Source organism: Melanerpes formicivorus, unplaced genomic scaffold (assembly GCF_026170545.1).
Source record: "Melanerpes formicivorus ecotype bairdi unplaced genomic scaffold, bMelFor1.0.p_v2 SCAF_2, whole genome shotgun sequence".
Classification (NCBI taxonomy): Eukaryota; Metazoa; Chordata; class Aves; order Piciformes; family Picidae; genus Melanerpes; species Melanerpes formicivorus.
The window spans coordinates 44960428-44987791 of record NW_027142354.1 but is presented as its reverse complement, the minus strand read 5'-3'; the positions used below and the strand labels follow the sequence as shown (position 1 = coordinate 44987791).

At 40.4% G+C, this 27364-nt stretch overlaps 1 protein-coding gene across 17 annotated transcripts in view; it reads right to left on the bottom strand.

The window, feature by feature from the left end:
- Window positions 1-27364, bottom strand: part of TENM2 (teneurin transmembrane protein 2) — a 686412-nt gene that overhangs the window by 43325 nt on the left and 615723 nt on the right. For all 17 annotated transcript variants that reach the window (XM_068158288.1, XM_068158315.1, XM_068158323.1 and 14 more), the window contains 2 exons: window positions 12884-13030; window positions 439-649 (listed from right to left, as the gene is read on the bottom strand). In XM_068158288.1, coding sequence (XP_068014389.1) covers window positions 439-649; window positions 12884-13030 — 358 coding nt within the window. The remainder of the gene's footprint in view (window positions 1-438; window positions 650-12883; window positions 13031-27364) is intronic.

Sequence of the window (27364 nt, the reverse complement as noted above, 5' to 3'; positions counted from 1 at the left end):
TCAGTTTTGATGTAAGGATTAAATAATAAACTTAACAATAGACTTGAAGTTAATTTGTCTTTGAAAGAGAAATGGTTTTCCATTATTGAAATTTGTGTTAATGACACTAAATAGAATCCAGTATCTTTGTAACTGGAAACTAGTTTGCATTTTCCTTTGTTCTTCATAAAATATAAACCTCATAAGCTTCTGCTCATTGGAAGGAACATTATTCTCAGTGTTGCAGTAAGTTAAAATACTAATAAAACTCAGTGTTACATAATAAAGGCTGCACCATAAACTGCAGGAGAGTGCTCCCAGTGAGACTGATGGCTGTGATTCGAATACGTGAAGCACTTGAGAGAAGCATCTCATGTTAAAACATGAATAAAATCTCTGGGAGAATTTTCCCCATACAATGCAACTGCACAGGTACAGAATCATATTTATAGCTGCTACCTGCTGTTGAAGGGATTTTCTCCTGGGATGATATGAGTGCTGTCCTTCCCCACTAAGAGCTTGATTCGATCATAGAATGACTTCACAGCTGGTGAACCAGAATGGCTCTGCTGTATGATGTCAAGAGGATCACGTGAACCCCGGCACAGCAGGCTGTTTTGACAAGTAGTCTGGAGGCAGCAGTCTGGATCTAGGCAGTCAACCAAGCCATCTGAAAGGGAAGAATCATCAAGATGCAGCCGGCTGCACGGTACTATCAAGCAATAACATCTAATAGAAATCATAAGGCACTGGGAAAAACCATTAATGCTATAACATCTCTACACCATAAAATCAGTAATTGAACCAATAACGCAATAAGGATGAGACTTTCTGAAGTGCACTGGTTAAACACCATTACTGCTACAATTCATTTAAACCACTGTTAGATGAGAAACAATCCAGAATTAAATGTTTAGGGGTTGAAACTAGAAGAAGTAGTGAAAGGAGTACAGGACATTTTGTTTAGGCTTTTTTGTTTGGTTGGGTTTTTTTATTCCCCCTAGATCTTTCCAACTGTTTGTTTCACAAGTCTTTTACATTTCCTGGCTGGGCTGTAAAAGTCTTGAGAATTATGCTGTTTCATTGAATTTGTTCCATCTGGGGAGATGAGGGAAGGAGATGGGGATGACAAAGGAAGTTATTACTTAAGTATAATAAAAATTACATTGTACCCATTTTGGCAATTCATAGGGAAGTGCTGCTGGAACTCCCACCTCCCGCAGATACCTGAATCAGGACTTGTTTGCATGCTTGGATAAAGAAAAAGAGTAGCTGGGTTCAGTCATCATATTACATATTAGGTTGCCCAGTAAGAATGATTCTTAAAAAGCATTTAAAAGAAAAAATAGAATTTAAACACCAGGAATGAAACTCCTCAATGGGGAGATCGATCTGTACAATTAGATAAACCGCAACGGACTATTTTAGTACATAGAGTAACAACTTCTACCATCATCCTTTCCTTCAGTGTTGTCATTTAACTGAAATGTGTTGTCTCAATGGAGTTCTACTGCAATTGAGAAATTAATAACCATTTACTTAAAAATAGTATCACCTTTAACAATTTAGAAACATTTGTTCATCTGCTTTGGCAAGAATCATTACTTAGGTCTGTAAACTTTCAGAGACTCCCCAAAGCATATTCATCTGATGCAAATATGGCCTGGGCATGTACTGAACATCATACACAAGAAAGAACATTCCAGTAGGTTAGGTGACAAAAGCACCTTTGAATAAGATCCTGACTCATGTATTTTCAAGATTTTCAAATGCACAACAGACCAGCATTACCCTATGCAGTGATAACTGGAAAAACAACAACAAACAAAAGCAAAAGAAAATCCAACCCACAGCTGTGATCTTTCAATTAGCCTTCTACTTCAAATGGATTAGGTGTGCCTGAAATGAATGTTTCTGATTTAAAACCAAAATTGCCAAGGTATGATGACAATGTTTCATTCAGCCCTCTAAGGAAATTTAAGTTAGACAAACTACCTTGTTGTGAGAGCTATACATTGCTCTAAGGTCAGTCGCCTAGTCGCATTAAGAGCTCCATTCATCTTGAAATCCTCTCCAACGTGGAGGAAGGAATTGTCTTTTTTTTTTTTTTTGCTATGGTCCATTTTCACTCACTTTATATAATCATGGTAAGGACATTAGCTTCAGATTATAACTCAAACCAGCTATCCTGTTACACTCTTGAGAACTTTTTCTGAGCATCCTGCATTCTTTCTTGGTTTATGACACCTCTACAACTATGAGCTTACAGATGCCACTGTTTAGTCTGTTCAGCTCAGTCATGAGAATCCTTTCAATAAATTATAACTAACAGAATCAAAACACAAAATATAAATGATGCCTTTGGATAAATTTACATTTACCTGTTCAAGCTGCATCATATTTTTGCTATACCTGTTATTAGAGGTAAGCAGATGTTATGCCTGTAATGACCTCATCATGCAGCAGATTATGGGATACTGTGACCCAACACTTCTGATGACACCATGAACTTTCAATTGGCATATCATTCTCTCAGCCTCCTGTCAGTCATGCAATTCACATCTCGATGCTCACAGGCCCCCCTGGATATAGTCTGACATTGCAATCTTCAGTAAATTACCCTGTCACTGCCAATCTCACCCTTATCTCACAAACAATCGAGCAGGCAATCAAACTGCTCTGAATTGCCAGTTCAGGACCTGGGAGGCTAGAAACATCTCCATTCAATACCAAGAAGAAACCTGTATATGATTCCTCTCATGTAGGAAGATTTTTATGCAGTTTTGTGAATTCTCACTTAAATATTCTCAGAGGCTTGCAAGAATAGTTAGAAAAGACAGGAATATACCCCTGACATGAATATACATAGGATTTACTTGTTTGGAACATTAGTACCTAAAATATATGGCTATATTCCCCCATACTAATTTATTCCCAGATGCCAGGATTTGGGAGTTAATATATTTTTACTTTATGCCAACTAGCTGATCCACCTAGTTGCAATGGCAGGACTGAGGTATGGATCTCTTCAGCACATGAGCCAGAACCTGGGCACTGCTCTTTGGTGTCCAAGGCTCATATACCACTGCACTGCTTGCATTCAGTTGCAATGCTGCTATATTTACTTTGTTACTCTGTAATCCCTGACTCTATGTATAAAAGAGCATTGATTACTGTCAGAAAGTATTTGTTTCTGGGTCACGTTTGCCTGATGTGCTATCTGGATGTGTTATCATGAAATGGCTGAGATTAACAGAGACCTCTAGAGATCATTTGGTCCCACCTCCCTGCTCAAACAAGACAACCAAGAATGGCTGCCCAGGACCATGCCCACCACACAGCTTTTGACTATCTCCAAAGATGGATGTTCCAAAATCTCTCTGGGCAATCTGCTCAAGGATTCGGTCACCCCCACCATGAAAATGTATTTCCCAGTTTACATTTGTGCCTGGGGCTGTTCCTCCCCAGATGCAGGACTTTGCACTTCATGAGGTTCCTATCAACCCATTTCTCCAGCCACATTCTGCCATTACATGTGAAGTAAATTGTTACAGAATCATTTAGTTGCATTAGACTTAGTTGATTAAAACAAGGGCTAGAGAAAATGAACCTTCTGTAAGAGAAAACTCTGCCATAAGCATGAATTTTAATTAGAATTCAGTACTTTGTTTTTTAATATATATTTCAGAGCTTGTCATCTTCCAGATTTCCTCAGGCACACTGAATTATTTATATGGTTAATTCAATGACAAAACCCTCACCATTAGCCTGACCAAGATTGTGCTGCTTTTCATAGCATGCACATCTGACTTTAAAGTAGCCAGTTAGCTACTGTGTGCTAAAGGGAAGACACTGTAGAGGGAGTTAAGACGGTGCTAAACCTCCTTCAACAATTTGAGACCAAAAGAAGTCCTGGCTTGGCCTTCATTGAAAAGAACAAAGTAGGAAATTTTGATCTGATTTAAACTGGCAGCACAGGATTAGCTATCCACTGCTGCTCATAGCTGTTCTGCAGTCCCAATTTTTTTCAGAAACAAAGCAAGTGACATGGCATTCCTCTTGAAGTCTTCACTTCTGCTGCTGGATACACACATTTCCTGACTTTATGTGAACCACATCACAAACATTATGGCAGAATTAACTACACAGCTGAAGAAAATGTTACAGTATTACATGTAAGTAGAATAACCTACTTGTACATGTCATGTTTTAAGATGACCTTATAATTGTGCTCCTCTTGAACATCACTGTAAGGCCTAAAAAACTCTCTGTAGAAACAGTGATACATTTTACTGCTGTTGTATTTAGAACCTCTCATCACCAGTTTTCCTTCTCATCAGACACAGGTGCCGGGATTTCAGAATTGTGCCACACCTTTCTTTGGAAAGTTGACACTTGAGCTGGTGTGGGCATTTCAAACTCTTGTACTATCATTAGTTATCTCTACATCTGATACTTTCACATTATGCTTCAGGTTCAAGTCATGATGAATGTGAAAATGAGGCAACTTTGGCCTGACATCCAGCTGCTTGAGAAAATGCTTTCTGTACCCAGCAGGGGACAATTTTGTTTCCAAAGCCAAGCTTCTGAGTACATGCTCAGTAGAGGGCATCCTTACACTTCACTAGCTTCAGGAGCTAGGTGGCTTTCAGAGTGTAATTCCTGGAAATTTTTCTTTTTCCAATAAACATTTCAGTCTGATGATTAAAATGGAGGTGAGGAGGGAGGGAAGAGCAGCTACTATGACCCCTGAGGGCAAAAGGGCCTTTGATCACTCTAAGGGCAAATTAGTTAATTTATCATGATTCGATTTTAATTATGTGTAGTATTAATATACCCAAAGTGAAAGAATTAGAGATGCTCTACCAGATTATCAAAAGCGTAAGCCTTCTCTCTGCCAACACAGAAATATTTCAAATTAACTCTAAAAGCACACACAGGAGTGTTTCCACAGACAGGCTAGTCCACAGCCCAGGATATCTGATTACCAGGAGAGATTATCTAGTATTAAACCCAAATTTTCACTTCTGCAGCTCAGTCTAATTACTGTTAGCTATATTGGCATATATCATTCAAAATAATTCCTCAGAAGTTCCTGGTGCTAATAAGCAAGGAAATGCTTCTAACCCTTTTCTAGACCTGTTCCTCAATTAGTCAAACTGGATAGCCTTTCTGCAAGGTGTCAGGATATCCATTACTCTACTGGCTTTTATAACAAATTCTGAGGACCAGAGTGCTTTCAGAACTGTAAAGTTAAACCCAAACTACCTTTCAGAAAAAGCTGGATTGTAAATCCCAAGATGAGGTAAGGTAGAATAAATCTGCATGTGTGTTTGAATGCCCTCCCCAAAATTCCAAAGAAGGTTTTAAAGTACCCTGGAATAGGACTTTGGGAGAACAATGGCCCCGCTTTCCCTGTCCACTCAGGATCCCTGTGCTGCCCAGAGTTCTGGCAGTTGAATAAAGCCTCATCTCTAAAAGCACCGGCTGGAAGAAATTGCAGCAGGTGTAGCTCAAGATATGCACTCAGTGCTTGTTGGTCCTTCAGAACCTGTGAATACTGGTGGATTATTGATGCTCCAGTATCAGACCACACATTGCTTTGAGCTGACCAAGAGAGTTCCAAGATTAAAATAAGCTTGAAAAAGAATCACAGAATCCTAGAATGGCTTCATTTGGAAGGGACCTCAGAGATCATTTACTCCAACCTCCCCACCATGGGCAGGGACGCCTCCCAAATAGACTCAGCTGCTCAAGGCCTCATCCAGCCTGGCCTTCAACACCACCAGGGAGGAGGCATCCGCAGCCTCCCTGGGCAGCCTGTTCCAGAGTCTCACCGCCCTTGTACTGAAGAACTTCTTCCCAGTCTAAACCTACTTTCCCCCACCTTAAAACCATTCTCTTTGTCCTGTCACTGGACACCTTTATGAAAAATCTCTCTCAAGCCTTTCTGTAGGTATCAGAGGGCAGCTCTAAGGTCCCCTCTGAGTCTTCTCTTCTCTAGGCTGAACACCCCCAGCTCCCTCAGCCTGTCCTCACAGCAGAGGTTTTCCAGCCCTTGGATCATCAAAATACCTTCACTCAGTTCCTGTGTACATATGGATAATTAAGCAGGAACCAGAGCTTCCCAAATCATGGACTGTGCAGTCACTGAATTCTGTACTCTTGCTTCTTCATGGGTTGTAAGAGCACGTTATTGCAGTGACACATCCCGTGAGGGACGGTGCCAGGATAAGCTGGCTCATGTGCAGCAAGGCGATTAAAGCCTGACAAGAGGTTTTAACCACACCGCACACAAGCACACTCATTAGCTCCTGTCAAACTTACACAGCCTCTACTTTTCATATAGATTTTATACTCCTGCCTTCATGATACATTCTGGGCCCCATCCACAACAGATTTCAAGTGCTCATTACATTCAATGTTCTAAAGCTGACTATTGTGAGGGCTCTGGGAAGGTATTTTCTGCGCCAAGAGAATTCTGGGTATTTATATTGAGAACTTCATAAAATCTTTTGTCTGTGCTGAATTAGAGACCCCTGCTGAGGCAACGCTTGTTGAGGCAAGCTAAATTACACGATTTGCTTTTGTGCTGTGAAATACTTGTATTATCTTAAATGTCACAAACCTGATGCAGTATCAAGTCACAGAATTTGTAATTTTCTAAAAGCAATTTTTTTCTAAATGTTTATTGCAGGAAGACACTTCTCTTTTCTTTCTATTTTCTTTCTGTCTAATTTCAGAGATGAGTTTTCTAAGACAGCTCAAATAAACAGCCCTTCAATCAGTCAGGTGCACTGTCCTGGTAGTGAACTTCTCCAGAAATATTATTTTTCTTGTGAACTGAAGAGAATTCAGACTGCATAGCTGCCTTTCTCTCATTCATTATCTTTAATGTATTGTGCCAAACAGAATTACCACCAACTGTACTTCTTGGTGGGGTTACAGCAATATTGTAACAAACTGAAAGGCAAAATTTGCCTTCTGAGAGACATACAACTCTCTCTGGAAAGCCAAGTGGAAATAAATTAAAATACATTTTAAAAAGAATATCCCACTTTGCATAACAAACAAGGAATTCCTCACTCTGTTGAGCTTAATATCTATACTGCTATGGACTGCTTCCTTTCCTTCCCAATTTTACTCCAGAAAAAATTACATTTTCAGAGGAAAATGTGATCTATAAAGTGATATAAGCAGTGGCTGCGTTTAGGCTTCTTCTTCTCTTTCTTTTTTGTAACATGCCTGCACCTGTCCTTTCCACCCTGTTGAAGTCTGAAACAAACTACCTGAAGGGTGGTTATAGCCAGGAAGGGGTTGGCCTCTTCTCCCAGGCAACCAGCACCAGAACAAGAGGACACAGTCTCAAGCTGCGCCAGGGGAGGTTTAGACTCGAGGTGAGGAGGAAGTTCTTCACCGAGCGAGTAATTCGGGAGGTGGTTGAGTCATCGACCCTGGGGGCGTTCAAGGGGAGATTGGACATGGCACTTGGTGCCATGGTCTAGTCATGGGGTCTGTGTTGATAGGTTGGACTCGATGATCCTCGAGGTCCTTTCCAACCTAAGTGATACTGTGATACTGTGATACTGTGAAACCGGTTGAACAAAAATTTGGATTACTATGTCTTTGGGGTTTTTTAACCCAAGATTACATAATTTAGCTGTCTTGACAATAAAAATTAAAAATGTGTAATTTTGAATGGATGCACAAGGTGAGAGAAGAGATGGAAGAGAAAAAAAAAACCCAACACTAATATGAGCAACCCCAGTGGGCAACATGAGCCCCTGGCAGGGCTGCAGAGGTGAGAGCTCTTAATTACCCCTCCCAAATTATCCATTGAGTTCAGGACAGAGGCAACTCAAACATGAACTCCTGGTATCAACTGCATTCAGCATGTAGTGAAACTATACTTCAGAAAACAACAAAAGGCTTTTGCTAGGCATGACATCGTACATTTTATGTGGGAGATACTGCAAGGTCTATGATGAAATCTAGTTAAACATACAGACTTCAGAAGAGTGCCAGGGCCAACTGCATGAGGTTCAACATATCCAAGTGTAAAGTCCAGCATCTGACTCAGGCCAGTCCCAGGCACAGATCCAGGTTAGGTGGAGAGTAAACTCAGAACAGCTCTGAAGAAAGAGACTTGGGTGCACTGATGGATGAGAATCTCACCATGAGCTGGTAGTAAGCTCATGAAGCCCAAAAGGCAAACCATGACCTAGGCTGCGTCAAGAGGACTGTGGCCAGCAGGGCAAGAGAGGGAATTCTGCCCCATTTCTCTGCTCTTGTGAGACCCCATCTCAAATATTTATCCCACTCATAAGGAGGACACAGAGCTGTTGAAGGAAGTCCTGAGGAGGGCCACAAAGATGATCCAAAGGCTGGAGCATCTCTGCTATGAGGATAGGCTGAGGGAGCTGGGGGTGTTCAGCCTGGAGAAGAGAAGACTCTGCGTGGACCTTAGAGCTGCCTTCCAATACCTGAAAGGATCCTACAGGAAGGCTGGAGAGAGACTTTTCATAAGGGTGTCTAGCAATAGGACAAGGAGAAAGGGTTTTAACCTTAGAGAGGGTAGGTTTAGACTGGATCTTAGGAAGAAGTTCTTTAGTACAAGGCTTGTGAGACTCTGCAATAGGTTGCCCAGGGAGGTTGTGGATGCCTCCTCCCTGGTGGTGTTGAAGGCCGGGCTGGATGAGGCCTTGAGCAGCTGAGTCTATTTGAGAGGTGACCCTGCCCATGGTGGGGAGGTTGGAGCAGATGATCTCAAAGGTCCCTTCCAACCTGAGCCATTCTAGGATTCTATGATACACTATGAAGACCGCTCTAAGATATAAATAAAAGTAAATTCAGTTTAGGAACCAGGCACTGTACTGATTTCCTTATGGAATATGTCAAAAGAAATATGAACCTAAGAAGTAACCTTCCTTCTCCCATTCTCAAAATATCATTTCTAATACCTTAATTTCTAAACTAAATCCACTGTGAATTAAAGGGGTTATACATGTCTGTTGGGGGGATTATACATTGTAATCACAATTCTAGGTCTTAAAATAAAGCTATTTCTAATCCCTCCAAAAGATGCTTAATAACTATTAGAGGGACTGATTAAGGAAAGGGATTAGATTTAGAAGTGGCCACAGTAAGTAAATGATGCAATCCAGACATGTTTTGGAAAACAAACATTTTCCAGTTAAAAAATATTTGCAAAGTGAGTCAATGCCAGGAACCCCGTAAGTTTCAGCTAGGCTTCCTCCATACAGAGAAACAAACAGATAAATAAAAGCCTTTAAAGTTCTTTTCAGCAGTCGCCTACTGAATGTAATGACCCTACCCAGGCTCATAATAAAGATTCAGTTAAACCTAGGCCTAGATTTGACATGTGCTTGTAAGGACAAATACAGGCCAACTTCCCAGTGCTGTCTTGGACCACGCACAGCTCTACCTGAACAGCACTAAGGGGAGAAAATAGCTGGACACTCCTCTCTCTGCTCTGGAATCTCCTTTTATTTTTGTGAGTAATACACACTGACATCTCATTTGAAATGAAGATTTGTAAGTCTCAGTGAGACAGGGACACATCTGCTGCTTCTAGGAATAAACCAACTAAAGGACATTAATCTAAAATGGAAAGAAAATATTAAGTATAATCTTTCATTTTTCTCTTTTTGAACTATGGTAAAGAGTTTGCATTGTGGCAGATAATAAGACAAAACAGGACAAATGGGAATCTCTTTGGAGTCAGTGGCAATGCTCTTCTTGACATCCATGAAATGAAGACTTGGCCCAAGGCCTTTGAATCTGATTGTGAGATACAATTGCAGTAAGAATGGCTGAGCAGTGGATGAGCTCCAAAATATGCTAAACCTGTTGCCACAGGGAAGGAAGGTAGACAGATAATGATACTTCCATCTCAGTGAAGGAACTGTACTTTAACAACATGAATAGATGGATGGAAAAAAAGGAGATTCAGCTGTCCAGATAAGGATATCATTGAGGTGAAAGACTATATCTTTAGCTACCCTACTGCCTTTTGAAAGAACAGCCTGCACCTTAGGTACTGTTCCAGAAGTACTTGCTTTTGTTAACAGAGCAGTGTTGATGATGGAGCAGCTGATGAGTTCAACACTTTGCTGCAAATGAACTTTTAACTTTCAAGTGAAAAGAGTGACTGGGGGAAGGGACAGTTTCTTTGACTTCCAGTAATCTTGCACTTTATGTGAAACTTGGGGTTCCAGTAACTAGCTGAATCTAACATTGATTATCACAGGACAGTTTCCAGCTTTGTCTAGGGAGAAAACTGAATTTTATCCATCCCTTAAGTACACAGTCACAATTACTACACACAGTTGCAATCTGCTTGAAACACAGAGCACACATCTCTCCTCCCTCTCCCATCTTGCAGACTCCTGGGGTTTCCTCTGTGCTAGCATTAATAAACACAGAGGTTATAGGATATGTTTCTGACAAGATGTGTAGTGAAACAGACATACAAAGAGTAGTACAGCTTAAGGCAAGACAGAACTACACTTGAAGATACTAAGTGTTGAATGGTTATCTTTATAATCAGTTTTGGATATTTTCCTGGCTCCTGTGACAGACAATTTGACAAACTGATGGGAATGACAATAACTCTGTCCTTACGGCATGTATTGGAAAGAACTTCATGAAGCTGAAAGACATCTGAAACTCAGAATATAATCAAACAAACTAAAACAATTGGCAGCAGTAACCCTTGCTGTGGGTGCCCCTCAACCTGCACCACCTGCCCTGCGCACAGACCACAGCGTGACTGAACCAAAGGTTTTGTCAGCTTGGTGTTCCAGGTTTACCTTGCAGTTACCTGGAGAGAGCGCTATGAACATCACCTAAGCTGCCCTACAGAGAAACTCTACAGAAATCTAATAAGGATACAACTGTTGGAGAACAGGAATGTTCACTGGATTAAGGTCCTGAGCTAATGGTCAGAAGATGAGAGATCAATTTCTGCCTCTATCACAAAATCCTCATGTGAAACTGTGTTGTTCAAATCAAGTTTTCAGGTTGTTTGGACCATGGAACAGGCATAGTTTTTCAACTCTTTCCACTCCTAGAAGAAGCAATAAGCCTCCAGAAAAAAATTACTTCAACTTACAAATGTTGAGAACATCTGAAGAGTTCTCCCCTGAAGCTTTCTAGCCTTCAGCCAGACCAAACTATTCTCTTTGATGTTCAGCTATGGCAAAGCAGAAACCAGGCATTTTGCCTGGCAGTGCTGATGAACATTGCCTATTGCATGGTATATTTATTTCCTGTATTCTTTGCCTCTGATGACCTATTACTTGTCTTCTATAAACTAAGTTTCGTAATTCTGCAGTTTTAAATTGTGATGAACAACTGAATTGTCTCAGTGGTCATCTCCTCCCCGTTTGGCTGTCTGTTTTCCAACTGCAGAGCAGGATCTTGCATAGGTAAGCGAACATCTTATCTCCGTATTTCCAAATAATGTTTTCCAAATGTATCCCTTGTTTGAGGAAAATTTGATGACACATCCATTTGCAAACCTGCCTCAAGTTTTTCGAAGCCTGTAAGACTTGCAACCCTACGCAGTTCACCTTTTAGTTCCTCACACTGCACGTTAACGCAAATTTAGTGGGTTTTGTTGTACAGTTAAATGCCAGCTCATGTAATTTGGCAGTTAAATTCTGCTCTTTACAATTCAGTAACAGCTCTAAAGCAAGTTCCAGTTTCCTGAAATTGAATCAGCTCTCACGCTTCAAAAATATTTCTGTAAGAACTGATCAGATGCGAAACCACAGACTTAACAGAGGATTTACACATTAAAATTAACAGATAATATGGAAGTGTGGTTGATAATGTAGTCAAACTCTAATATACCTCTTCCTCATTTAAGAAGTTACAGTTTCTACACTCCAAAATCTTATATAAACTTGAAGCACTCATTTTAGTGGCAGTTTTGCCTTAGAAGTAGCCATTCAAATAAGCCTGCTTTAGGAACTACTGTAAAGCTCTGAATAACCCACAAACAACAGATGTGGTCTTCAGATTAATTACTGGCCAAAACAAAGCAAAGCTGTCTCAAGGAAGAAACCTGTGTCTGATGTTTGATTTTCATGAAGCACGTGAAAATGAATGAGTGTGAGTGAGTCTACATAACCTACTGAAGACACTGCAATGAAGGGAATAAAAGATCCAATTCCAATGAAGGCGTTAATCTGTCTTGTTTAGACAGCACACCCTCTTAGAACTGCTTCCAGTCTACCTTAGTCTAATACACCATGGAAGGTTCTACAAAACTGAAGTTATCTTTGAAAGTAAATGCAGAACAGAATCTCTACTTAATAGGAATATACCTTACAAAGAAGAGGAGAAATTGAACAGGAATGGCAGAGCCTTTCCATATAGGAGTGCTCCACACACCTCACTCAGCCCTTTGAAGTCTAGTATGTGAGCTGTGCAGTGTGACAGCAAGCTACAACCACTTACACAGGTTATGTGCATGACCCTGGCCTCTAGCACAGACCTCAGTAACTGCTGCTAAAGATTCTGCTCAATCAGCTGCTGTGCTTGTGCACACAAGCACTGTGACTTGTTGCACAATTCACATGGGCCAAGACGCCACAGGAGAAAGTTCTGGACTACTGGGCCATGCTTTCCACTAGGGGCTTCAGTGGGATGTGGGGTGGGACTGAGACTGCCTGTCTGCTCCTGGTGTGTGTGTTGTGGGTCACCACATCTCTCCAAAAGGCCACAGCTCACTAGACTCATACGTTTCAAAAGAAACATAACAGCAACACTTGATAACAATGACAGCCAAAGTCTTTCTGAAGGAAGAGGACTCACGAAGAGAGTGTGTATAACCCTTTGTTCTTTAGGGACTGGGAATTGAAAGACTTGTGCTCACCTCCCTCATTATCCTTGTTATCAGCACAGGCGGTTTCCATGGCAACGTTGCATCCAGGCCCCCTCCAGCCGGTCTGGCAGACACACTGCCAGCTGTTCTGACCCAGTGTGCATCTCCCGTTGCCATTGCACAAATCAGGGCAGCCATCTGGTTGAAGAAATGGAGAAGGTAAATACAAGACACACTTATTCACACTGCCACTCAGACTGCTGACAATATTACTGTGCAGACAAAAAGGCTTGTTCCTGCAGGTGGGACAAAAGCTCTTCTGGCCCAGAGCCACACAGCTCTGAGGTACAGAAGGAGGGTACAGAAGTGTGATACCTCAGAGAAATGGGGGATTTAACTCAAACCAAAAGGCAGGAGGAGTCCTACCATCAGCCCTACCACATTTCAAAGAACCCTGTAAACGTCCAGATCATGAGTTAATAGAAATTACAGTCTGCTGACAGAAAATCACAGCCTCTTATTATTCCCACAGTACACACATGTACATACATCTGAGGGAGAATGTCTTCTTCAACAAGCACATCAATGTTCAGAGCACCCGTTATGACATGCATTGCATAATTCTCCAGAGCTTCTCTAAAGACAATGTTTAAATAAATAGTTTTGAAGATATTTCCCTTCTTTAACAGTCATTTTAAAAGGCCTATTTGTTTAATGCTAATCTTACTTATATAATGATGCAGCATTTTATGTCTTCTGAAAGACACCTTAGAAGAGATACCCCACAAAAGATGTATGTTTTGAATTGGCTATGGATGTGATGTGACTTCTTGTATAATGAGAGTTTAATTTGGAACAAAAATATTAATTAGCTAAGGTGCTTATATGTTCTAACAAAATGTCCATAGATAATAGAAAACTTTGGCTACTTCTGGAAACTAAATGAGTCTCAGGAGGCACTACTGTATCTTACTGAATATTTATTATGAAAGAGGGTTGGGAAACTAAATCTCAGCCTCTGTATATACACTCATCAACACCCAATCCAAAATAGCATGTGTATTTGTCTGTGGAAGTGGCAGAAGACCCCAACAGTTCACAAGCTCTCTCGTTTGGGTTGGAAACACAGTCTAATTCTGACATCTCCAGAACCACCAGAGAACGTGGAATAGTTAATCTCATTGCTGTTTAATCTTCAAATAATTCATAAAGCTTTGTGCTTTCTCATTTTTCCCTCCACCAGCAGTGATGGCTCACTGTTGCCATCAAGATATGCAGGGTCCCGCTGCAGCCCTCCCAGGTCTGAGTGGATGGGTTAAGTCCTTTGCATTTGTCACCATGAACCCAAGCTGTGACTACTAAGAAAGCACTCCACTCCTTTCCCCAGGAATTTGAAGAGCACCAAGGAACTAATGGGCACTCCACCAGAACATGGATACTCCTTTCACCAGCTATGAGTGTTTCCCACTGCTGCCTTCCTCATTCTGAAAGCAAGTGTCTTTTCTTTGTCTGAGCAGCATCACTCCAGATGTGCAGCACAAGACTAAAATGACAGCACACCACCTTTGTGCCTCTTGGCCTCTGCAGGTGACCAGGAATAGGAGCAGCTGTCAAACTAGAACAGCTTTTCCTGCTAGTGCTGAAAGGTTGAACAGCCTTCCAGAGATCACCAATTTAGACTGCCTGTGTGTTTCTACAAACCTGTCAGACAGCCACAGCTCTGAGTGTGTCTCTTCCTACTCCTCCCAGCTGTCTTTGCTGTATCCAGGTGATGCTAGAGAGAAGCTCCTCTGACCCCACAGTGGTTTTCCACACAGCTGCACAAGTTTCCCATATGGGAAAGAGAGCTGCTTTGCATCCAGATACTCACACAACTAGTTTCACAATCTCTTTTACTTTTCCTCATTAGGTTGTTGCCTGATATATTGACAGTGATTAATTAAATTTTAATAGGACTAAGTAGTCCACAGCCACAATAATTTTCAATGTGATTCTGAAAGTTTTCTTTACTGTTTTTTTTTTCTGGTGTGTTTTTGGTTTGGATTTTTTTAAGATGAATGCTGGGCTAGTGGGAAGGTGCTGGGCTGAGACCTCAGCTGTCCCAAAGAAAAAGTTCTCTATAGATAATTGCAATCAAAGTGTTTGTGGTTTGTCCTACAAAAGTGCCTAAACCTGCGTCATTTCTAGCATTGACACAGCAGATCGATCTCCACCAACACTCTGAGGAGTAAGACACCAGATCGCTGTGAATGGCCAAGACCATCCAGTTCATTTTATACAGAAATCCATCAGCAGAGAGAATCAAATCCTAGAACTTTTAGTTTGATGCTGCTGTGTATTAAAAAAATACAGTGCCCCTTTCACTTATATGAAACAGTAATTAAAAGAATTGCACTTACTTTTGCAGCACCTACAGTATATTTCCCAGGCATTTATTTTATCTCTTTCACTTGTTATGTTTTCTGAATAACCACAATGATAACATTTGAGGGGAGACATCATACTGTAGGACAAGTTATTTGTTTTAAATGAAAAACAAATAGTAATTGTGAATATACACACAGAGTTGGCTTTATACTGAGGCACCAGAGAGAATTAAATCAGTGAAGCAGTCTGCTTTGCAGCATATGAGCAAGATGAAAACATGAACACTAGGGAGCTAGCAAAGTCTTTGAGAAGTTTTATGTGCAGCTGGAGATTAATGGACATGACTTTGTATTTGGCTTAAAGAGAGAAGTAAGCATCATTGGTATGGACATGATGTTGCTAGGAAACACTATGCTACCTGTATAGAGTTTATTTTCCAGTGGCCTTCCAAGGACAGACTTTGCATTCCAATAACAAATATGAGAAGGAAACAGAACAATTATCAGTAAACTCCGGTAAACTCCAAGTGCTTGGACAATAATGACCTCGTTGGAAGATGAAATTACTGATGTATTAGCTTTCAAACCAGCTTTAAGTAATGGACAACTATTTAGATAATTTGCATGCCTACGTACTTCCATACGTGTGTTGTCAACGTACGCTTGTTTTTCTTCAAGCAAATAGTTACATAGCATTCTTCCTAACAGCCTCTTGACCAACTAGACACACACCAGAGATCCATTATCATCTATTAATAACAAGTTCTCTTCTAAAAGAGTTTATATTCAGCAGTGTGCCAAATATCTCTTTCAATCTTCCTATGTTTGCACAATTACTAGTACTGGTGAACATCCCCTGCACTTGCAGCATTGGCATGTGGCCAGTGGGCCTTTGATGCCCTTCAGTGGGTTTTGACAGTGGACAAGGTCACAAAGTGGCTAACTTGAGAAGCCTCCAGAATCTCACCAAATGCTCAGTGCTCACAGCTGGATACAAGGTCTTTACTGGAAACATTGTATAAAGCAGATCCTAACACTAAATGCTGTGTTCAACAGCTTTCCCTCAACACTCCTAGTGTGAACCAAGCAGTGTGTTACCCCCTGGCTGTCTTATGAATTCCTTCACAGAATGAGGAAGTCAAAGAGAGAGAAAGGCAGTCACAGAAGGAAGGCCTATCAACATCTAGCCTCAAGAAGTAATTCACGGTATGAAGCTCTCAGTCACAGCAGAGAAAAGGGCCTTTCATGCTAAGCAGACAGGTTGCTGTTCCTGGTGTGTAGGGAAATTCCACTCATCTCTTCTATTACATTATACTTAATGGAAAATGACAAAAAGCTGGGTTAAAAAAGAAGAAAGTGATTGCTTAAAGTGCTGGATTGACAACCTATTTATTCACAGAACAGGCAGAGTACAGGCAACATCAGTTCAAGTGTCTCACACTTTTCTAGCAATGTCTCTGCACAGGCTGCTGCTGCTAGAGGTGAAACACTAATGCAGCCTCCCTTCTGCAGCCTCCAACGTGCCAGCCGGACTAGTAACTGAGAGCTTTAATACAGGTATATAGGCATTTACAATTAACACAGCAAGGCAGAGAGCAGTACTTTTTGCAATGTACTGTCAGGAATCTGTGACTAACATTGTGAGAGAGATCACGAATCAGAGGGAGTTTCAGAATCAAAATGCTTAAATTCATTCCTCTCTATACCACAGACAGACAAAATGCCCATCATTCATTGTAGATGTTTCCTCCCTGGGGCTGTTCAAGGCCAGGCTGGATGAGGCCTTGAGCAGCTGGATCTAGTGGAGAGGCATCTCTGAGGTCTCTTCCAACCTAAGCCATTCTATTATATATATATATATATATCACAGTATCACTAAGGTTGGAAGAGACCTTGAGGATCATCGAGTCCAGCCTGTCTCCACAGACCTCATGACTAGACCATGGCACCAAATGCCACGTCTAATCTCTTCTTGAACACCTCCAGGGATGGTGACTCCACCACCTCCCTGGGCAGCCCATTCCAATGACTAATGACTCGCTCAGTGAAGAACTTTCTCCTCACCTCAAATCTAAACCTCCCCTGGTGCAGCTTGAGACTGTGTCTCCTTGTTCTGGTGCTGGTTGCCTGGGAGAAGAGACCAACCCCTTCCTGGCTACAACCACCTTTTAGGTAGTTGTAAATGGCAATGAGGGCAATACACACACACACAATTCTGACATTAATCCTATTTCACATTATTAATATTCATGAAGAAAAGGAACCAACAACATTTGAGACCTTTGGTTAGAAACAAAACAAACCCAAAGTTCCTTACTTTAAAGGAACTGACTTCTAAAGGCTTAAAATCCAAAAAGCAAAATGAGTTTAAATTACTTGATTTTGTTATTTGCTTGTAGAGCTGCACTATTCATAGTATCATAGTATCATTCAGGGTTGGAAGGGACCACAAGGACCATCTAGTTCCAACCCCCCTGCCATGGGCAAGGACACCCCACACTAGATCAGGCTGGACAGAGCCTCATCCAGCCTGGGCTTAAACACCCCCAGGGATGGGGCCTCGACCACCTCCCTGGACAACCCATTCCAGGGTCTCACCACTCTCATGGTGAAGAACCTCCTCACATTCAGCCTGAATCTCCCCACCTCCAGCTTCATTCCATTCCCCCTAGTCCTATCACTACCTGAGATCCTGAGAAGTCCTTCCCCAGCCTTCCTGTAGGCCCCCTTCAGATAGTGGAAGGCCACAATTAGGTCACCTCGGAGCCTTCTCTTCTGCAGACTGAACAGCCCCAACTCCCTCAGTCTGTCCTCATAGGAGAGGTGCTCCAGCGCTCTGATCATCCTTGTGGCCCTTCTCTGGACACGTTCCAGCACCTCCACATCCCTCTTGTAATAGGGGCTCCAGAACTGGACACAGTACTCCAGGTGGGGTCTCACCAGGGCTGAGTAGAGGGGGAGGATCACCTCCCTCGACCTGCTAGCCACACTTCTCCTGATGCAGCCCAGGATCTGATTGGCTTTGCGGGCTGCAAGTGCACATTGAGAGCTCATGTTGAGCTTCTTGTCCACCAGCACCCCCAAGTCTCTCTCCTCAGGGCTGCTCATGACAGGGTCTAGAAGATGCCATGACAATATCAATTAAAGCGTTCTCCATAGCAAGAATAGAAAAATAAATAGCCTTGAAAACAACACACACTGCTGTTACTGAGATCATTGTGGGTAAAATTGTCTACTGCTTCCTCCAGGCCTATACAATCTTTCATAATCATTTAAAAAACTTATAAGAGATTTATGAAAAGCTAAATTTAAAAAGAAAGTCTGCAGAATCATTCGAAATAGTCAACAAGATCAGTACGCAGTGTGCTTGTTCCTGAGAAAGTGATAGTTCTGGATAGATTTATGGGAGAGTATTTGTGGGTTTCATCTACCATCGAAGTGTTCTGAGACTAAATTGCAATGCAATAAACTAATTTTTGAACTCAGTAAATTAATTGCTAGTATCTGGGCAGCACATCAAAAATTCTAATCCAATTTTTGGGTAACTTCTGCACAGTTCCTTTTCATTTGACTTATGCTCACAAACTCCAGATACACGAATACACAAGTACCCAGCTACTCAGGCATATATGGAGATTTCCTTTGCATAAATGACTTTAAAATTCCAAATCAAACATTTTAAATAAATCAAAATATAAATAGCTGCTGTCCAATGAATTTATGGTTTCACTCTAAACCTTAACATTCATCAGAAATTCCATGTATGGTAGGGCAAATTATTCTGGAAAGGAAGGAAGAGAAAGGGTAGCTAGAGAAAGAGAAGGTCACAGATTTGATTTTTTTTTTTAAGCTTTCAAACTTTGAAGGTGTGGGTAGCCTTTTAGGGCAATTAAAGGACAAAGGGGAACAAAATAGATGGGTGAAAAAAAAAAGTAAAATCTCTCCAGGTGCTCTCTTGCAAACACTTAGAGGAGCAGACATTTTTAGCCTCTACTCAGTCTGTACTTAGAAAACTAGATGTAAATCAAGAGATTATATATGAGTCCTTCTGATCCAAAGCTATCCTCCAAACAGTATCTTCAAGAAGACAGGACAAATTCCCAGCACCTCTCCCCCTTTCATGCACATGTAGTGCAGCTATAGTCTGGAATGTTTCTCTTTATGCCTGACCTCATTTGACACATCCTCATCCAAAGCCTGCTGGGAGTCAGTGGATTTTTTTCACTGACTTGAATTGACATTGGACCAGGTAGTCCTATGAGTGAAGATGCCCTGCAGTATGGAGTGTGTTCCACAGTGCTGTGTTTTTTTCACTCACAAATGAGTTTCAAGGGCAACACTGAAATTATATTTAAATCCTTCTTTTCTCATTCCAGCTCTTAGCTACAGAACTGTGGCAAATAAAAATAGTCTGGGAAAGGACAGTACCTACAGAATAGAGAGACATAGAATAACAGTAGTAATGATAACAGCATGTTTAATTTGGATTTTAGAGGACAAACACTGCTTTCATAGTTTGTGTTCATTCCTTCAGTGAGCTGCTGCTATGCCTATGGCTATCCAGTAAATAATAGATGAGGTACATGGAATGAGGTACCTAGCAACATTGAAAATAAAATTATGCTTTTTATTTACTATTGTTATTTTTTTAATCCTTCAATTCCAAAGCCTGCAGAGCTTAGTTAAAGCCAAAGAAAGGGCACACAAATAAAAATAACACACAGTATTGATTTAGGCACACACAAGCTATTTCCTACAGAGTAATATTTCAACTCAAATAAACTCAAATCCAAAATATATAACTAATTATATGTCAATGCAATATGGTACTGGTTGGACTTGATGATCTTGGAGGTCTCTTCCAACCTGGTTGATTCTGTGATTCTGAGTGAGAGGACAGCTCCAGAACAGGTAGAGAAGCCATGCAGAAGCACTAGCTCAGGTTGTCAAAGCAGGATAGTTACACAGATTGACAAGTTGATAAGAATTAACCCAGCCTTTCAGTGTAATAAAGCCCAATTTCACAGCTGTGCTGCTTTGTTTCCAGGGAGTGCTCACACAGAGCAGGAACTTCTCTGTGGCTTTGAGGCATTTGTCACCAAGATGCTATGGCTGCCTTCCTTTTTTTTTTTTTACCTTTCCCCCCTCCTTTTTGTAATCTAGAAGAAATATTCTTTTTTAAAAAAGTAGGGAGCATCCTACTATACATCCTGCTATACATCAAGCGGAGGAATGTATGAAAGAAATAACTATTTGCAGATGCGTGAGGGGAGATGAATGTGTGCTCGAGTTTCAACTAAAGAATGACCTACTACAATTTCATCCTACGAACAGGCTGGAAAAAAATGGAGAGGTCAAGAAGTAAGTGTTAAGAATCCTGAATTCCTCCACTCTAATACCTTCTGGGCAGGAACACAATTATGAATGTAAAGTAAGGTTCCTTAAGTTGTCTGCAATATGCATGTCACAACAGAATTTCCTTTTAAATTCTATCTATGCAAGTTCTGTCTTTCAGATGTAAAGACAGGAACTCAGAGAGCATCCAGCTTTCCAAACAAAACAGGAAAATGTAAGAAATTACGCATGTCTTTAGAAGAGAAGGAAGCCTCACACACAGGGGAACTGCTGTCGTTAAAAAAGAATTCTCAAGAAGGTCACTTCAGCTTTCTGAGGGGAAAAAAAAAAGAAAAGGAGGAAAGCTCATGTTGCAATACAGGTCTGAGACTGCACCACTCTCCCTTGGCTGTCAGAGCATCAGACCTCGTTTACAAGGGACTGTTCCCAGCAGTGCATTCCAGTCTACCCAACTTCATTTGAAACGACTCAAGCACATGGACTCCCCATTCTTCTTTTTGGGGGAAGATATCCTCAAGGTCTCCCTCTTGTACACACGCAACAGAGTTTTCTAGCTATCAGCAGATTTTAGTGTCACCTCCCTTCAAGCTGACAACAGCTGGGCAGGGAAAAGAGGGTGACAGTTTGTGCTACACTGTCCTGAGACTTGAGCAAACCAAGCAGATCAATAATCAACAAATCCATGTCTGCTACACAAAAGGCTTCAACTGAGCCCAAGAATTTGGGCTGTTTATAATATTTATATTTATATATAAAAGATAGCTTCTAGAAGGAAGGGAGAGTGCATTGATGGGAATATTAGTCATAAGACTGAGAAGTTTCTGTGATGCTAAGAGATCATGTGCTATTTTGTAGCAAGGAGGCCAGATCCAGTCCTGCTGACGTGGGATGTCCACTCAATCCCACTATAATTCTCAGACTGCAAGCAGGGGTAAGAGATGGACTGTGTGGTGTGCAGGCAGCTGACAGGTGATTAGGTGACAGCTAATCCTAACATGAGGACACATCATGTCCTGCACAGAATCCAAATCAGTGCACAGTGCTTTTATCAGTGATTGGGTGACCATCATTTTGGATGTGTAGCCATGTAAATAAAGTAGTTACATGAAACAGATGGACAGAAGCAGTGACACTACTGCAGCCCAAAAACTACAGTACACCTACAGTTTCTCCTATAGGCTAAGCAGATTATTTACTGAGATTTTAAGCAAAAGCTAAAATTTGACCCTTGTAGCACGTTTGAGTTACACAGCGCATTATTCTCCAACAGGACTCTCATTCGCCTCATATTCATAGACCCAATAAAAAGAAACATGACAGATGCAGTAAAATTGGTATTTAAGATAGTTGGTTCTTTCAAGTTAATCTTACTGTAATAAAATCCATTTAGGATACAATTCTGGGTGAAATTGCATACATAAACCAGTACCACAACCACAATCTTTTCTTGTATTAATGTTTCCAATACAGGAAACAAGTACTGGCATCACCCTTTGTAATGTGCAATATAATTCTGAACGAGGAGCCTTCTCAAGTTGGTTTTATCTCTAAACTAGTGTCTACATAAATAGTTTAGTGACAGCGCAATGATAAAGTGACCTAGCAGATAGGTTGTGTAAATTTAGTCAGTTGCAGAGCAACAAGCAAAACACTGACTTCATGGTTAAAAGAACATATAACCTAATTACAAGGTACTAACTAAAAATCCTTACGTTAGCCACAGCGTTATGGCAGACAATTTCAGTTATTTGTTCATACAAATTAGGATGTGCGTGATAATTGTTATTGAAGCTCCTTGCACACAATGCAATTTGCTTTTTTATTATGTGGAATGTGCCAATCACAGCTTTTAAAAAATATGCTTTTGAACTGTTTTGAATAAATGTACTAATTAAGTACAAAGCTTCAAGAATCTCATATACACTGATGCACAAAGTTGTGTCACATTTCCATACTCCTTACCCCTTCTATCCTCTTTGTGTCATAGGTTAAACAATGAGGAAAAATCACAGTGTAGTTCATATATCAACTGGTATCTGTATCTGGCAAAGGGATATTTGCTCTAGGAAGTGAAGCCAGCATTTTTTACAGTGACCTGACAGAATGGTTTCCCTTATATCAGAACTATTTAACAAAAGCTTACAAGAATTTCTAATCCTCATGTAAGGAGTGGAATGTGTGCACAGACAGACACACACAAGTACGCATACATTGTGGTGCAGGTATCACACACTACTTCTCTGGCTTTACATGCCATAAGGGATCCTTAGCTAGGACACCAAGCGGTGAGTAACAGCCTGTCCAACATACAATAAAGAGGGTTGTAGAAAGTCTGCCTTAAAAACTGTGGGCCTGAGTCCAATGTCTGACCCCATAACTAGCCCTGTTTTGAGGAAGAGGTTGGACTAGATGACCTCCTGACACCCCTTCCAAACTGAATTATCTATGATCCCTTCAGTTTTAGAGCTTTATAATTCTCAGGGCAGGGAATCCCAGTTTTCTCTGGCATTATTAAAATATAATTACTTGCTATTCATCAGATATTAATGCCTGCACAGAATTTATAATTTAGCAATTAATTTGCAAGTATGCAAATGCAGATCTTGTGTAAGTGTGCAGGTTATCTGTAGCAGTAGAATAAATATGAGCCTTAACCCAAGTACACATTTTCCTCCATTACTGTGTAACAGATTAGCATGCTTTGTGAGCACCTATTCCTGAAATTCAGTACAGAACTCCGGAATCTCTTCAGGATGAGAAGTGCAACATAGACAGATGTATTATATTTTGCAGCTGATCTTCTTAAAGTATTAATTACATGGATTCCAATAAACGGCTGCACACTGTGTGGTTTCAGACTAGAGAGTCCAAATATTTCAGCTGTCCCAAAGGAAAATCAAAAGGAAATGCTGTAGAAAATAAAAGAGAAGTTTTTCAGCAGCATTGTGGGATAGCTCAGAATTTTAAAAGCCTTGATACCCCTTCTGGCTTGCAGTAATCCTAAATCTTCATAACAGTACAATATGATTGGAAATGACAAAAAAGAAAGGATATTTGATTATTGAAATAAATATATCTCACATGTTAGTTAAAGCTAGAATTTATGGAGTTTAAATATGAAGAAATGTAAAGGATAATTCCCACGCCATAGGAGCAGTATTCTGCCACACAGCCATTGTTTGCAAAACAAATTAAAATACATAAACAATGCACTCTGAGTTATGTGAGTATTTGTGTAGGCTGACTTGTTTGGCAGATGTAGGACAGAAGATGAATATTTCACTACACAAAGTATATTTTATAAACATGCCTTTAATTCTAAAGTGCTAGGCATCCGTTCTGCATCCCTCTTCAATATACATAAGCCTCATGAATATCATGCATTTCTCCAATTTTTATATCTACCAACTGCACAAATAACTAATAAAAGCCAAAGAAATCAAAGTGTCGCATTCACAAACAAGCTGGGTTTAATCCTGCACGCACAGACAAAGCGTAAAATAGCTCTCTCCTTATTCTCTTCACCTGCCAAGCTGGAAAAGCGGGGGAAAAAACCAACAATCATCTTGCAATTCTTTCAAAATAGCCAGTTGTCTTGATATTTAAACAGTAAATAAATCAAGAAAACTGATTCTGATCTGCTAGGGAGATCATCTTCACCATTTAACCCCCCCAAAAAGCAAAGAGTATTTAATCTGCACTTGGAAGAAATCTGAAAGTAAGCTCTGCTTTCTTCACATTTAAATATTTACTATCAGGCAAATGATAGCTCTGCTCCTGCCTGAGCCTCACTACAAGTGCCTTCACTTTCTGAAACACAAACTTAAGATTTTCTGCTTACAGAGTATTTCTTTTCCATTTCACTGCTGAAGCCATCAGAAACACCAGCTAGGCTTACTTGGTTGCCTTACATCTGTATTTGACAGTTTTTAAAGCCATGCTTGGAACAGTCAGGATGTTGTTAGTTGTAAACAGGACTGTTTGCTGGGACCACTTCTCTCAGGAAGACAAACACATTATCTAAGTGAGTTGGAGGTGCAGCCAAGAAATCTAGAGATCACACTTTAGTCACTGATTCCAGTAAGGTAAAAAAGGTGCACAACTATCTCGTGTCTTGATATTTGCATTAGTTTAAATATAAAACAAACAAAGAAAAGCAGACAATGCTATTAGAAACAAAAAACATCCAGAAGGAATTTCCAGTAACAAAACAAACAATAAAAGTAAGCACCATTCACAGGACATCTAAAGGACAATTTGCTGCTGTTTTATGCACTTTGCTCTTCCTTTGCAACACTGACAATACAGCTAAACTTGCTAATGCTATCCCTAGATACATCAAATGATGCCGAAGAAATGTCACTTCTCTGTTTTCTATCTAGGTTATTAACTCTATTAGAAAAGATCAAGGGAAGATTACTAAAAGGTAAGATCACTCTGAAGACTGATATTATTTATTTCCCCTCAGTGTTCAACTAAAACTATAACTTCAGTTATTCTACTCTGCCTGTTTCCCATATTTTCAATGGGGTGAAGTATCATTTCCATTTCTTATACATAGAGGAACTGTTACCAGGTTCTAAGGAACATGTTAGAAACAGTGAAAATAACAATCTGTTCAGAGCTGTGAAACCAAGCAGTATCTAGCAAACTTTTCCCACTGCATGGCAATATTTCATCAGTTCAGAGCAGAAAGTGAGAAAGTGAGGACATGGACCTGATGGAGTGGATCCAGAGGTGGGCCATGTAGACGATCAAGAGGATGGAGCACCTCTGCTATAGGGACGGGCTGAGGGAGCTGGGGTTACTCAGCCTGAAGCAGAGAGGGCCCTGGGGAGACCTAATGGAGGCATACCAGTACAGAAGGGGGCCTACAAGAAGGCTGCAGAGGGATTTTCCAAAGGCCTGGAGTGACAGGATGAAGGGCAATGATTTGAAATTAGAGAAGACAATATTTAGATTGCACGTTAGGAACAAGTTCTTTACCATGGGTGTAGTGGAACACTGGAATAGATTGTGCAGGGAGGTAGTTGAGGCTCCATCCCAGGAGATATTCAAGGTGAGGCTCCAGAAGGCTCTGAGCAACCTGATCTAGTGGAGGATGTCCCTGCTGACTACTGGGGGGAAGGACTAGATGACCTTTGGAGGTCCCTTCCAACCCAAACTGTTCAATGATTCTGTAAGTACTGCCCTAAGTGCAGGGGACTTCCAGAACCATCCACTCGACCATTTAATATCAACAGAAACATTAATCTTAAAAAATGAGATGCATCATATAAACCTTGCTGGAAAGTTTTTAAAAGATGGGGTTTTAGCTCAGAAATGCTGACAAAAAATCCTTAGCATAGTAGGGGAAAAAGAAAGTATAAAGGTTGAATAAACAGATGTGGTCTTAAAAGGAAGGTAAATGTGTTAAATTACTCCAATTCTGCTGAATAAAGATTTCTCTTTACAAAGCATCTCTTATTTAGACCTTCTGTGTAGTAACACTTTTAAAGCAGATAATAAGGATTTTAGGAATTTCATAGTAAATAGAAATACAAATACTGGTCAAAGAAGATAAGACTTTGCTTACTAAATTCTGTGTGTGTGGAAGATTTAAAGATTGAAAGGAATGGGGAAATTGTTGGGTTGTAACAAGCATTGTCTTTATTTTAACAAAATTTCATGCGGTATGAACTTATTAACAATTTCAGGAGACCCTTCTGTGTACCCTAAAAGTTTGCTGAGTGATATTTATCAAAGACTTTATCAAGGTCTTTTAATGAAGTATAAGAACTACTATCTGAAATTAAGGGGGCCTGACCAATTTTGCTTCGCTTTTTTCTTCTGCATATAAGCAAAATTGTTATAGAGTATACAACAAAAGATTCCAATGAGAAATCATAAATCTGATAACCTCCACAGGCACCAAAGGATCTGAATTAAGGTAAGCTGCAACTGCAAGCTAAAGCTTAGGAATCTACATTCATTCATTTCCCCTTCAGCCATCTAGCTACACATGCAAGAGTAGCACAGTATACAGATTGGGCTTCTGATTCTGAACCATCTCTGCAGAGGAATAATGCAGAAATAGTGACTGCAGACCTGTTTACACAAGCCAACACTTTCTACGGTGCAACACTCACCTAGTATTTCCTTCAAGCAACCGCTGCCCTCTCAGCTTTCACAAACAAAGTAACCTTGACTCTAACAACCTGTTCTCTAAATATGGAAGGCTTTCTCCATTCTAAATCAATATTTCTGACTTGGGAGGGGGTGGGGTGGGGTGGTGGGGGTGGAAAAAAAAAACCAGCAGAAACACCATGAAAAACCTGATGTTTCAAACACTCCCAGGACACAATGAAGAATATATATGGATTGGTTTCATGATAAAGAATCAATTAATAATGATCCAAGGGAGGCAATAATGAAAAGCAATTTTACCCCAGTTTCCAAAGAAGCCAACAAAAAGATGAATTTGATCAAAAAATGAGTCTCTACACTTTCCACCCCCCTAAGATTCAACTTCTATTATCAATGCTGCATGGTGAGATGTGTCAACCTTCATTTCATACTCCTAACAAACTCCTATGCAGTGATTTTCTGTCTTAAGTCTAAAACATCCTTTATATAGATATATATATGGAAATAAGAAAAGGCACATTGCCACTATTTTTTCTGTACTGTTATCAGATTGAACACAAAAAAACCCTGTAAGGAGTAGAATTAATCAGAATCTGTTAACATTTTAACAGACTCATACAGTGCAGAAACTTTTCAGCAGTTAATAATGATCCATGGCTTCTTACTTTCAGTGATACTTTTCTTG